This window comes from Sapajus apella, unplaced genomic scaffold, assembly GCF_009761245.1.
Source record: "Sapajus apella isolate SASKATOON/1434 unplaced genomic scaffold, GSC_monkey_1.0 scaffold119, whole genome shotgun sequence".
NCBI lineage: Eukaryota > Metazoa > Chordata > Mammalia > Primates > Cebidae > Sapajus > Sapajus apella.
The window spans coordinates 1,089,245-1,102,783 of record NW_022437059.1 but is presented as its reverse complement, the minus strand read 5'-3'; the positions used below and the strand labels follow the sequence as shown (position 1 = coordinate 1,102,783).

At 49.8% G+C, this 13,539-nt stretch overlaps 2 protein-coding genes across 5 annotated transcripts in view; one reads left to right on the top strand and one right to left on the bottom strand.

Annotated features, from left to right (window-relative positions):
- RRNAD1 (ribosomal RNA adenine dimethylase domain containing 1) overlaps positions 1–6,782 on the bottom strand; it is a 9,237-nt gene extending 2,455 nt beyond the window's left edge. Inside the window, exons 1-6 of one of the 4 annotated variants that reach the window (XM_032260667.1) lie at positions 6,050–6,782; positions 3,330–3,454; positions 2,974–3,166; positions 2,401–2,463; positions 1,905–2,048; positions 780–1,264 (exon numbers count right to left, since the gene is read on the bottom strand). In XM_032260667.1, coding sequence (XP_032116558.1) covers positions 780–1,264; positions 1,905–2,048; positions 2,401–2,463; positions 2,974–3,166; positions 3,330–3,454; positions 6,050–6,160 — 1,121 coding nt within the window. In that variant the 5' untranslated portion in view covers positions 6,161–6,782. Of the gene's footprint in view, positions 1–779; positions 1,265–1,904; positions 2,049–2,400; positions 2,464–2,973; positions 3,167–3,329; positions 3,455–5,233 lie in introns of all 4 variants that reach the window. The other 3 variants (XM_032260666.1, XM_032260668.1, XM_032260669.1) reach the window with 3 other exon arrangements.
- On the top strand, positions 6,678–12,295 carry ISG20L2 (interferon stimulated exonuclease gene 20 like 2). Its single transcript, XM_032260670.1, has 4 exons — positions 6,678–6,841; positions 7,496–8,359; positions 11,147–11,347; positions 12,026–12,295. Exons 2-4 carry the CDS (start codon positions 7,613–7,615, stop codon positions 12,137–12,139), a joined length of 1,062 nt encoding a protein of 353 aa, XP_032116561.1. The 5' UTR covers positions 6,678–6,841; positions 7,496–7,612; the 3' UTR covers positions 12,140–12,295.
- Positions 12,296–13,539: the final 1,244 nt, after the last annotated feature.

The following is a 13,539-nucleotide window of genomic DNA, read 5'->3' as shown; positions in this document are numbered from 1 at the left end:
CCTCCTGGGTTCAAGCAATTCTCCTGCCTCAGCCTCCCAAGTAGCTGAGACTACAGGCACGCACCATCATGCCCAGCTAATTTTTTTTTGTATTTTTAGTAGAGACGAGGTTTCACCTTGTTGACCAGGATGGTCTCGATCTCTTGACCTCGTGATCCACCCGCCTCGGCCTCCCAAAGTGCTAGGATTATAGGCGTGAGCCACCGCGCCCGGCCCCAAAAGCAAATTTATTTAAACATTTTCAGCCAGTTCTGTCCAACTAGCCATGTTTTTAACATTTAAAAAATTTTATTTTTTTGAGACAGAGTTCCTGCTCTGTCGCCCAGGCTGGAGTACAGTGGTACAATCTTGGCTCACTGCAACCTCCGCCTCCTGGGTTCAAGTGATCTCCTGCCTCAGCCTCTGGAGTAGCTGGGATTACAGACATGTGCCACCACCATGCCCAGCTAATTTTTGTGTTTTTAGTAGAGACGGGGTTTCACCATGTTGGCCAGGCTGGTTTCGAACTCCTGACCTCAGGTGATCCACCCACTTTGGTCTCCCAAAGTTCTGGGATTACAGGCTTGAGCCACCGCACCCGGCCTTTTTTTTTTTTTTTTTTTTTTGAAGAGTGACAACTCTCTTAAAGAAATTCTGAGAAGCTGCCCTGGTCAGAGAACTCCAAATCACTCCTCTGGGTATATTTAGATTTTCTTTAGGCTATGCTGAAAGTGAGGATGGAAGATATTCAGTTAGTGATCTCCCCTCCACTGCCCCCTACCCCAGTCCCCCAACCTCACTCTTCAATCTTGAGCTCGTGGACCCTGGGGATCCCCTGCACGCCTGGCCGACGGAGCTCAGGCCGGGCCCGTCGGATGACTGTCTCCAGTGCTGCACGGTAGCAGTGAGTTCGCAGGCCAGGGACAGCTTTCTGGAGCCGCTCAGCATATTCCTCCAGGGCATGGCAGGCCCCCTCCCGAAGCCTGTAGGGCAGTTCATAGCCAGGCAGCCCAGCCACCCACTGACTCAGTGGGTAGCCACCAGGGTCACTCAGCTTCATGTAGCAGCAGCCCACTGAGGCCAGGGCCACCACCTCAGGACAGCAGGAAAAGTGCCTCAGCAAGGCAACACTCAGATCCCCACAGGCATGGAGGCCTGTGAGCAGCAAGCGGGCCCTGCCCTGACATGGGTTCTCCAGTGGAAGCAGAAGCTCCTCACACAGGGCTGTGGGATCTACCCACCTAACCACATGATGTGGGGAGTGACGAGGGCTGGTTTGGACCACCTGTGAAGGCAGGAAAGGACAAAGGCAGATGGGAAGTCTGTTTGCTATCCCCAGGCCATCTCAGGCCACAGGAAGGGATCTGTCCTCCATGTTATTCCCTAAGGAGGAATGTGGGAGATAAGCTGGGCACGGAAGAGGGCTGGACCACGAATCGGGAGATGGGATAAATCCTGGACCTGTCAATTACCATGTACATCTATCTTCTCATCTCTGAGACCCAGTTTTGTTGTTTTTTTTTTTTTTTAATGGGGTTTCACCATATTGGTCAGGCTGGTCTTGAACTCCTGACCTCAGGTGATCTGCCCACCTCAGTCTCCCAAAGTGCTGGGATTACAGGCGTGAGCCACAGTGCCCGGCTGAGACCCAGTTTTCTTATTTGTAACAAGTCTAAAACCTGACTGGCCACTTCACGGGTTGTAAGAAGTGCACATTGGTGTGGAAAGCATTTTGTAAATAGAAAGTACCTTTGAGATACGAGGAGGCACTGGGGAAGGGCGGATCTTGGGAAAGAGGTAATAGAAATTAGACAGCACACCGCTTCAAGCTGAGAAACTTGAAAGATGGAATCGAGCCTTTGTGCCCAATTCCAGCCAAGCAGCCCCAGCTCCTGCCGTCCAGGCTGCAGAAAGGGGTGGCATACCTGCGGGTTCCTCCTCTCCTCTTTTTCCAGAGCCTGCAGAAGCTCCTGGTCCAGGCGCTGGGCTCTCTCCACCAGTCTCTGATCCCCTTCGATGCTCTTCACCATCAACCCCAGGCCAAGAGCCATGAAGCGGGAGAGATGACCCTGGAGTTGTAAGAGGGAGGATGGAGACAGCCCTGTTCAGTGCCCTATCCACTGTCACCCTCCCCATGGGTAGCCTGGGCACCTAGGTCCCAGGTCCCACAGAAAGTTTAAATTTTACCCTACAGAACTTATTAACATCAGTGTGGCTTAAGTTGGAATATAACCCTCCCCCCACAATTGTTAAATCTGACTTGCTTAAAAAACAATTGTACAAAAAGAAAAAAAAAATCTACCGTGCTTGGTTCCACAGCTTGACACCTGCCTCATTGGGCCTGTGGCCTGATAACCTGCCTTCTGGCTGTTCTATCTCCCCAAGACTCAAAAAAAACAGTACATCAAGACTCTGGCTCACCTGGCCTGAGCCCACATCTACAACCTGGGTGCAGCCTGTGAAGTCACTCAGCTTCTTCACCAACTGAAAGAGGAGGGAGCAAAGGTCTCCTGGCCACTGGTTCTTGACTCCTGGGGCAAACACCCATACTGAGAGTGGAGGAGACAAAGGTGACAGAGAAAGATGGACAGAGGGTGCTCCAGAAGTGATGGCAGATATGGAAAGAAAGACATAGGGGTGAGGGTGGAAGGGAGGAGAGTGGATCTGACCCCAGGTTCAGGCCACTCTCCTTGCCCCAGAGATCAGTATTCCATCTCTCCCACAGAATAAGAACCCTGCTGTGACACCATGAGTAGATTCAGATGTGAGAACAGGAATGAGATTGTGATTCAGACCTAGCTACTAAGCAACCCCACAAAATGATGAAAAAGAACCCCAGCATCAAAATATGATTATAGTTATGTCTGTTGAGGCAAGAGAATGTCTAGGGCCTCTGGCCTTGCATGTGAGGTAAAGGGCACACATCTTTGTAAGCCACAGCTTAAGGAGTCCCTGGGCTTCCAGATATCACCCATACTCCAGCCATCTCCTCACCTCTCCCAGCCTCCGGATCTCATGCTGCTTCTTGGGCCTGACATGTTTCCGGAATGGAGCCGTTAGTCGAGAGCTCTGGCTGGGGTTCTCCAGGAACTCTGAGGGGGTCTGAAAGCCAGGCGTCCGGGTAAAGGCCAGGGCACAGGCCGTGGACTTCAGGGCCAGCAGGGTGAGTGGCCACACTGACCTGTACCTGAGATAGTCCAGCCCAGGCCTCCAGTGAATGGTCCCATCACATCTGAGAGCACCAGTTTACACCCCGAGGTCCAGGAAGACCTTATGAAACTCTGAGCAATATGCTCACTGCAGGGCTCAAAGCACAGGGTTCCCCAGCACAGGGTCCTTCTAGTCCATACCTGATGACCTCCCCTTCTCCAGGCATCCCCAGCAGCAGTGTGGCCAGCTGTGGTGGGTTCAGTCCATCCAATGCTTCCTGCCATGAGCAGGGGAGTGTGTCCCATAGGTTGTCTGTGAAAAATTCCTACAGGAGAAGGGGAGAAGCAATCAGCAAGCTACTACCACTTTCAACTCTACACCTCACTGCCTGCCTCTTCCCAGCACTGCTGCCACATAGGGCCACTGGCTGTAACCAGCAGGTACCTCCTACTCAGCCACGTCAGTTCTCTGAAGGCTTCTCTAGCCTCAACTCTCTGGTGGCTGAACTCTGTTTCCCTGGAATCCAGATTGCATTCTGGACACACTTCTTTGAGCAATTTCTGCACTTATTTGTGTCTGTTTTCTCTATTAAACTGAATTTCTTAACGGGAGGGGTGGTATCTTCACATATGCATCCCTAAAACGAGTGACTGACACACAGTATTAGTATATTACCACTTAGTAACCTGCCATTATATGCACCAGACACTGGTGTCTTTTTTTTTTTTTTTTTTTTTTGAGACGGAGTTTCACTCATGTTACCCAGGCTGGAGTGCAATGGCGCCATCTTGGCTCACCGCAACCTCCACCTCCTGGGTTCAGGCAATTCTCCTGCCTCAGCCTCCTGAGTAGCTGGGATTACAGGCACGCACCACCATGCCCAGCTAATTTTTTGTATTTTTGGTAGAGACGGGGTTTCACCATGTTGACCAGGATGGTCTCGATCTCTTGACCTCGTGATCCACCCGCCACGGCCTCCCAAAGTGCTGGGATTACAGGCTTGAGCCACCCCGCCCGGCCGCTGGTGTCTTTTTATTTATTCATTTGTCCATCCCAAATTCTAGGGCTGTGTTTTGGTTATACATCAAGCTCTACTGTAGGCTCAGGGAATACAACAGTGAGCCTAAGACAAGATTCTGGCTCTGGCAGAGTTTACATTAAAAAATAACTTCAGACCAACATCAAATGTCACATAAATAAAACACTAATGAAACAGTAATGTAATGAAGAGTTTGGGCAAGGACTACTTTAAATAGGATGATGAGGGCAGACTTGTCTGAGGAGTTGACGTTTGAGCTGAGACTTGAATGATGAATAGGTGTTAGGTATGTAAAGAAAATACAGGTAATAGCAAACACTTATTTACTACCTTCTCTGCCAGGCACTGTTGTAAACATTTGACATGTATTCATGCATTTGATCCTTTAAACAATCCTTTGAGGTAGGTACTGTTTTTTTTTTTTTTCCCGAGACAGTCTTACTCTGTCACCTAGGCTGAAGTGCAGTGGCACAATCTCGGCTCACTGCAACCTCTGCCTCCCAGGTTCAAGCGATTCTCCTGCCTCCTGAGTAGCTGGGATTACAGGCGCATGCCAGCACGCCTGGCTAATTTTTGTGTTTTTAGTAGAGACAGGGTTTTACCATGTTGGTCAGGCCAGTCTTGAACTCCTGACCTTGTGATCCACCTGCCTTGGCCTCCCAAAGTGCTGGGATTACAGGCATGAGCCACTGCGCCCGGCTAAGGTAGGCATTATTTTTTATCCCCTACTTTACAGATGTAGAAACAGGCACAGCACTTTAGTAACTCGCCCACATCCAAAAGCTAATACACAGCCAAGCTGGGATTTGAAACCAATTTTACTCTAGAGTCCTTGCTCTTAACCATTCTGCGATTGCCTCTCTGTGGAGGAAAAGCATTCCAGTCAGATCAGTAAGTTCAAAGATCCAGATGCCTGCCATATTTGCAAAACAGAAATCAGGCCTGTGGAGGTACAGCATAGTGAAATGTGTGAGAGAATAAAATGGGATAGAGTTGAAGGGACAGTAGGAGCCAGATCATGGGCTTTATAGGTAATAGTAAGGAGTAAGGATTTCATTAAAGTACCTAGGAAGCAAGGGACTGTCATGATGAGATTTAAATTTGAATGCTATCAATCTAGCTGCTCAGTGAAGAACTGGCAGTTAGTAAGTAGTTCAGAAAAGAGGTGATGGTGGCTTGGCCAAGGGTGGCAGCAATGGAGGTGGGGACAGATGGATGAATTTGGGAACTATTCTGAAGGCAGAGCCAAGAAGACTTGTTGAAGGACTGAGTCGTGGATCAATGAAGGACAGTGCTGAATGAAGGATGGCCTCTGGGTTTGTGGTCTAAACAATTCAGCGGATGGTCGTGCCATTTATACATTCTCTCATTTATTTTTCACAATGATCCTTCAGACTGGAATCCGTTTGATAGCTGAGGAAACCCGGGCTAGGACAAGTTGGCGTTTGGGGAGGCCTAAGGTTAACATCGAAGGGGAGGCTGGATTCTAGACCAAGCTTTTTTGATTCCAGAGCCAGGACTGTTTACTATACCACAAAACCACGAATGTATTCAAAGCTTGGATGAATAACGTGTATTCTTGGATCCCCACACACGTTCCAAGAAGAGTTCAACATAGCTGCAGCGTGGCTCCAAAGTCCACGCGTTTTATTACCTTGGATCTAGGAAGATTACAAAAACAATCTAGGCAGATATCACAAATATTATTTATGCCAGCTGATAAAAACGAGGGAACACCCCAGTTTTAACCCCTTTTTGTACAGACAAAAGACTGAAACTCATAGAAGGAAAGAGATCAAACTCTCCAGATTCTCTCCCTGACGTGGGCACCCAGGCAATCACACAATCAGAGACACCCCGCCCACGCCCTTGTGGCCTCACGATGATGTAGGCATCCAGGATGGGACGGTAGAGCGCCAGGACACGGGTGAGGTTAACAGCTAGCTGCCTCCTCCCCTCATGGGAGAGGCCTCGGGCGGAGATGCCCGGCATCCCGGGCAGCAGGGAGCGCTGGGAGCGAGAATGAAGTGAACAGGGATCCAGAGTCAGTGCCACGCGGGTCCAGGACCCAGACGGGGCTCAGCTCCGCCGGCAGAACAGGAAGTTTCGAGTCCAGTCTCCGACGCTGCCTTTCCGGGATCCCATGCTGGAGTTGATTTGAGGCGTCCCCCTGACGACACAGGTCCCGACGTTTCACAGTGCGAAGGTGTCAGCGTCGGAGACACGTGGGGCGGGGTAACAGTGCAGTGACCCCACAAAAGCGTGCCGCGGAGCTCAGCTCACAACGAGGAGGCCAAGTTCCAAGTCCCGTCCCTTCCCGTACACTCCTCTTCCCTTCCGGAAGTGAAGCCGGAGGTATCCGGCGGGCTGCAGTTCCGGTGTATCTCGGCCTTCCCACACCTTCGCATTGTACCACCACGGGGCTAGAGGGGCGGGGGAGCGCATCCCGTCCCCGCCCCCACCCACGCCGCCCCCTCCTCCGCCGCCACTGCCGCTCCTTACACACTCCGAATCTTTGGCCTCGCTACCCGAGGTCGGGGCGCTGCGGGTACGCGCGCGCCGACCTCTGACGCGTTCTAATCTGCGCGCCTGCCTTTCCGGGCTTCGTCGGCGCGCACCAATTTCCGCATCCGGCTCCGGACGCTTCCGGTCTTAGCTGGGCTCATGTAGGAGGTAAGTTTGTGAGCGTGAGTGGACCACCTCTACCGCCGCGGTGATTCGGAGTATGCTTATCCAGATGGGCTACCTCGAACCTCGATTCCCCCTCCTTCCCTCCCCCGGTAGATGGTGTCAAGGTCCTTGCTGGGGAGAAGGACTTGGGTGAGATGTGGAGATTGCCCCCAGTTCCAGCCTGGAGCCAAGGGAAAGGGATGCCTGGATTTGTGTCTCTATTCGTGGGCCCCGCGCTGCGGATGCCTGGGTAGCCCAGAGGTTATCTACGCCATGCCCCTCACTGCTTTCGAGCATACCTAGATGTTTCTTTCCTAGGCGGAGTATAGAGCTCACGTATTCTGGCCTCTTAAACTCATAGAGGGTTCGAGCTCTAAGGGCCCTTCCAGTCCCTTCATTTTACAAATGAGACTCAAACCTAGAGCGCGGCAATGACCTTAGTAAGACCAAACGGCTGGTGAATCGGGCTTCACTAGAATCCAGGCTTGCTGGCTAACACCAGTGCTCTCTCCATCGTTTCATGTTATGTTTCCCTTTCCCCTCTGTCTGAGAGATTGCTCTGATGTCTTTCCTCCCGTAAATCCTACGGAGATCGATCTCACCTCATTTCTCTCCCAGGCCTAGGAGCTCAATTACTAGGATCACTTTCTTCCCCAGGGTGTGCTACAGACTTCCACATGTTGGACAGTAGGATTCAGCAGAGAATGAGTCCCACATCCTCTTTTCATCCATAAGCCACTCTTGGCAACTGCTCTTCCACCTCCCATTGTCCCTATGTCTACTTTACTGCTCAATCTGGATTTTGGGGAACCTCCTCCTAAAAAGGCATTAGAAGGAAATGCCAAGCACCGAAATTTTGTCAAGAAGAGGAGGCTGTTAGAACAGAGAGGCTTTCTGAGTAAAAAAACCCGGCCCCCTAGCAAGGCGCCTAAGTTACACTCTGAACCTCCAAAGAAAGGGGAAACTCCTAGGGTGGATGGCACTTGGAAGACCCCTTCTTTCCCAAAAAAGAAGACAACTGCCTCCAGCAATGGGTCAGGAGAGACCCTGGACAAGAAAGCTGCAGTGTCTTGGGTGACCCCTGCCCCTTCAAAGAAGGCCGATTCTGTCGCTGCTAAAGTAGATTTGCTGGGGGAGTTCCAGAGTGCCCTTCCAAAGATCAGCAGCCACCCAACCCACTCCCAGAAGAAGGGCCTCCAGAAGAAATCCTCTAAGAAGAATCATCCTCAGAAGAATGCCCCACAGAACTCCACCCAGTCTCATTCAGAGAATAAATGCTCCAGAGCATTCCAGAAGTTGCCACAGAAGATGGTGGCAATTGACTGTGAGATGGTGGGCACAGGACCCAAGGGGCATGTTAGTTCCTTGGCTAGATGTAGCATTGTCAACTACGACGGAGATGTGCTTTATGATGAGTACATCCTTCCCCCCTGCCAAATTGTGGACTACCGGACCAGATGGAGTGGTATCCGGAAGCAGCACATGGTGAATGCGACACCCTTTAAGATTGCCCGAGGCCAGGTAAGAAGGGGCTTGATGGTGGCAGGGAGGTGGATGGAGAGAGGTCTAAATAATTTTCAGCAGAGGGTATCACTATGGGAAGACACCAAAGGTTGGTAGAGGCAGGGAGAATATATCAGTTGTTGAAGAAGGCCCCCTGGTGGTGGAAGGAGCCGTGAAAGTCAGGAAGGTACAATTAGCTGGTATCACAAACTTCATTGGTCAAGACCTACTTTACCCTGGTGCGGTGGCACTTGCCTATAATCCCAGCACTTTGGAAGGCTGAGGTGGCGGAATCACTTGAGCCCAGGAACTCAAGACCTGTCTGGGCAACATAGCGAGACTCGTCTACAAAAAAGTTAGCCAAGCCTGGAGGTGCATGCCTGTAGTCCCAGCTACTCAGGAGGTCAAGGCTGCGGTGAGCTGAGATCACTGCCACTGCACTCCAGCCTGAGTGACGGAGTAAGATGCTCTCTCAAAAAATCAAACAGCTTTAAGTTCCAAATTGGGTCTGGGGAACTGGGAATTTGCATAGAGAAATAACAGCAAGTGATGAAACTGGACAGAGCTGCAGACAGGAGAAAGGAATTGATTTGGAAATCCCTTGTGAATTGGAACTTGAGAGTGGAAAGGTGGAGAGCTCTTCCCAAGCAAAAAGTAGCCTGGGGCAAGTGTGGAAAGTGGTGGTGGTAAGAGAGGACAGAAGGTTGACAGGAGGAGCTAGGGTATATTTGTCCAACTGGAATGGGTAGCCTGCAGTGAAGGGCATAAAAGGCACAGGGCCAGGCTGGGCACGGTGGCTTATGCCTGTAATCCCAGCACTTTGGGAGGCTGAGGCGGGCAGATCACCTGAGGTTGAGAGTTCGAGACCAGCCTGACCAACGTGGAGAAACCCCATCTCTACTAAAAATACAAAATTAGCCGGGCATGGTGGTGCATGCCTGTAATCCCAGCTGCCCGGGAAGCTGAGGCAGGGGAATCGCTTGAACCCAGCAGGTGGAGGTTGCGGTGAGCCAAGATCACACCATTGCACTCCAGCCTGGAGAATGAGAGCGAAACTCCATCTCAACAGCAACAAAAAAAGAGCACAGGGCCAGCACATTGGGTTGTCACCTCACTCCTAGCCCTGTACTGGCTATTGGGATTGCATGGCATGAATAGGAAAGAAGAGTGAGCTGGGAGGGATGAGAGGAAGAAGTGAAAGGGAGAGCAAGAGGGGTGCCTGCTGGTCTCAGGAGGCCACCAGAGGGCGCCCTTGGTCTGCGCCTATGCAGTTTCAGGTCCACACTGCCTTCTGTAGACATGCTGTTCCAATAATGCTTATATGCCATCAGTTGAAGGAGGTTCATTAGAGGTGAGGTGACTATTTTAAAAAAGACGGAAAGAAGAGTTAGACATCCTGTGCGCAAAGGGCACAGCCAAGCAAAGGCATAGAGGACGCAGAAGATTGGACGGGTCTGAGACAGCAAATCAGCCCAGCTTTGATGAAGGCTATATGTCGAGATTAATAAGAAATGAAGGTGGTGGTGGACAGTCAGTAGGTGAAGTCAGGAGTAACTAAATATGTAGTTCACGGGACTCCATCTGGCTTGCATCATAAAGCACTTCCCCAGTGCCAAGCTGGGGTTATGAGACTAATGTAAGTCCAGATGAGCCTGGCCTCTTCAAAGGGTGTCCCTTTAGGAGTCTCTGCAGGACTATCACTTTTGTTGCAAACCTGTTTGGAACCTCATTTTGGGAATGGCCTTCAGAGCCTGTGGCATGTTCTTCGGTTGTCCTCATTGGTAGCATGTCCCCTGCTTCAAGATCCTGAAATGGCTAGGTGTGGTAGCATGTTTCTGTAATCCCAGCTACTCAGGAGTTTGAGGTGTTACTTGAGCCCAGGAGTTTGAGGCCAACCTGAGAAAAATAGCAAGACCTCATCTCATTCTGTCACCCAGACTGGAGTACAGTGGCACAATCTCAGCTCACTGCAACCACTGCCTCCCGGGCTCAAGCAATTCTCCTGCCTCAGCCTCCTGAGTAGCTGGGATTACAGGTATGCATCACCACGCCTGGCTAGTTTTTGTATTTTTAGTAGTAATGGGGTTTCGTTGTGTTGGCCAGGCTGGTCTTGAACTCCTGACCTCAAATGATCCACTTGCCTTGGCCTCCCAAAGTGCTGGGATTACAGGCATAAGCCACCGCGCCTGGCCGAGACCTCATCTCTTTTAAAAGATAAGCCTCCTGAAATATTGAGAAGTTATTTTACTTGATTCCAAAACTAGTATGAATAAGGTTGCTTCTACAACTTTAGTTTATACATGATTTTTAATCTTTTATGTTTGTAGACTCTGAGAATTTGATGAAAGCAACAGACTCCCTTTCTCTAACAATACCTATACACATCCAGTTGCATGTGATTTGGGGCTTCTGTTAACCTCCCTGGAGCCTGGTCCCAGCCCTGTGTCTTAAGGCCAGCATAATGATAATAGTTAAAGGACTTCATGTAGCAAGCCAGAACTGAACTGAATACATAGACATCTCAACATGAGTGTCATTTAGGACTGAAGGCAAATTAAGGTCATAGGGGTAGAGATCAATAAGAAGGTAAGGAGCCACTGGCAGTATGAGTCCAAACAGGGTACATCTTGGAAATCACCTGTGGAAGAGAAAGGTGGATTCCAGTGGGAGAGAACATTCCAAAGATGAAGAGGCGGGCAGTTGGTGAAAGAATCCAGAAGGGATTGAAGGTCATGTTGGGCTTTCAGAATGCAGAGGTTCTATCTCAGTCTTCCTTCTCACCACTGTCTTCCACACTTGTTCCAGATCTTGAAGATACTCACCGGGAAGATAGTGGTGGGACATGCCATCCACAACGACTTCAAAGCCCTTCAGTATTTTCACCCCAAGTCCCTCACCCGTGACACCTCCCATATCCCCCCACTCAACCGGAAGGCCGACTGCCCGGAGAATGCCACCGTGTCTCTGAAGCTTCTCACCAAGAAGCTGCTAAACCGGGATATCCAGGTAGCATCGCCCCACATCCCCCACCCCTATCTTGGACATGGCTCTCCTTGATGCCCTAGCCAGACTCTGATCCCAGAAGTCCTGTGGTTGTAGAGATCCAAGTGGGCTGCTATGATGGGAAGAGCTTTGGATGCAGGAGCCCAGTAGTGTCTCTCCATCTGTACACAAGGGTAATAATTCCTGTTGTCTACCTCATAGAATGTTTCAAAGTGTGCTTTGGAACAGGAAAAAAGCCCTAAGTAGATATAAAACCCTAACTAAGGAAGAAAGCAGGTAGCATGGCGGTCTAAAAGACCATGTGGTGGGTGCAAGGACCACTCATGTATTGTACAGGCGGGAAGGTGTGGATGTATGTCACATAAAGCACAGGTAAGGAACTAAGGAAAGTGGAAGGCTTGGAAGGCCTGTCTTTGACCTGGTATGTTCTGTCTCTCCAGATCCTAGTATGGCTTATACATACTACCACAGAAAGGATTGAAGTAGACAGTGGCAAAGACTTCCTAGGAGTTGAAGCCCTGAAATTACATAGGGAGTAGGGCCCCACCAGCATTCTGTCTTTGCAGCCTGCTGACTGCAGAAGAAACTAGCAGGGGCAGTGGGGAGAGGAGTGCAGAGTCGACTGGGAAGGAAGAAATGGTTTCTTGTAGCCTCATGCTCTTGTCTTCCTTGCTTGTTCAGGCTGGGAAGAGTGGACATTCCTCTGTGGAAGATGCCCAGGCCACCATGGAGCTGTACAAGTTGGTTGAAGTTGAGTGGGAAGAGCACCTGGTCCAGAATCCCCCTAAAGACTAGCAGCAGTGGGGATGCTGGTGATGTGGGGAGGCAGAGGCAGTGCCCAGGAGAAACAGCAGCGGACCAGTGACAGCTCCACCAGCTCCTCATCTTTGGAAGCTAGAATTGTGGGGAGAGCGCTACCCCAGACTTAATATCCATGGAAATTTCACCTCAGGTGTTGTGTCCTGTGTCTGGCTAAGTGTCCCATGGAAGGGGGAAACCTTCACGTCAAAACCCAGCCCTATACGGTTTACTTCTTAAATGGTGCTAACCAGGTATCCAGGGTGCTCTGTGCCAGTCAAGATTTTTAACTTTCAAGGGGCAGGGCATACTGGGAAATGTAGTTTCCCAAGCTGCTTTATCATTTGGGCAGACATTTGTCTCCTTTCATGCCTTTTCGTCTTGAGTAATTAACAGCACCTTCTTCCACGCTCAGAAGTGTCCTGGTTGGGGCCAGCCATGGTGGTAATCCCAACACTTAGGAGACTGAGGTAGGCAGATCACCTGAGGTCAGGAATTCAAGACTAGCTTGGCCAACATGGCCAATCCCCGTCTCTACTAAAAATACAAAATATTAGTGGGGCATGGTGGCAGGCTCCTGTAATCCCAGCTATTTGGGAGGCTGAGGCAGGAGAATCACTTGAGCCTGGGAGGTGTAGATTATAGTGAGCCAGGATCATGCCACTGCACTCCAGCCTGGGCAGCAAAAGTGAGACTCCGTCTCCAAAAAAAAAAAGATAATAAAATATCTTACCAATGAGTGCAGAGTAGTAAAATGAAAAAGAAGAAAAAAAGTAGGAGAAATAATTTAAATTTAAATACAAGGAGAAAAAGATAAAAAATTTATCATCGTGGTTGGATAATAAATTGTGTGGTCCCTTTCCATGTCACAGACTCTGCCTTTGGCTCAGAATCTATGTCTAGCCTGTGTCAGGACGTTGCCTGTTCTTCCCACCTTGACCTCCAGAGCAGCTGTAGCTGGTGAGGTTTAGTTCTCCTTAGGGCTCCAAGGCAACACAGCGTGGAAATCAACTTTTGTGATTAGGAAAGCAATTCTTTCCTAAGGTAATAAGGGGTTTATTTCATTTAGGCCCCAATTGGTAGGTTTTTAAATAATTTATAAGGTGTTTTAATAATTTTGTTGTCTTTTTTACCTTGCTAAACCAAGCCTCTAAAAACTCAAATTATTCCCTTGATAAATTTTTGTAACGGAAAAGCAATTGTGTATGGTTTCTTCTTAAATTTCATGTTAAATTGTTCTATCACAAAGTATTGTGGGGCTGTAGTTTTCTTAGAGGGTTTCCAAGGTCACTGGATGATACTAACTGGGGCCCTTCCTGGAAGTCATTGAGAAGCACTGACCAAGCATTTGTGCATAACCCATGTGACACGTACAGCGCCTTGTTCTCATCCCTACC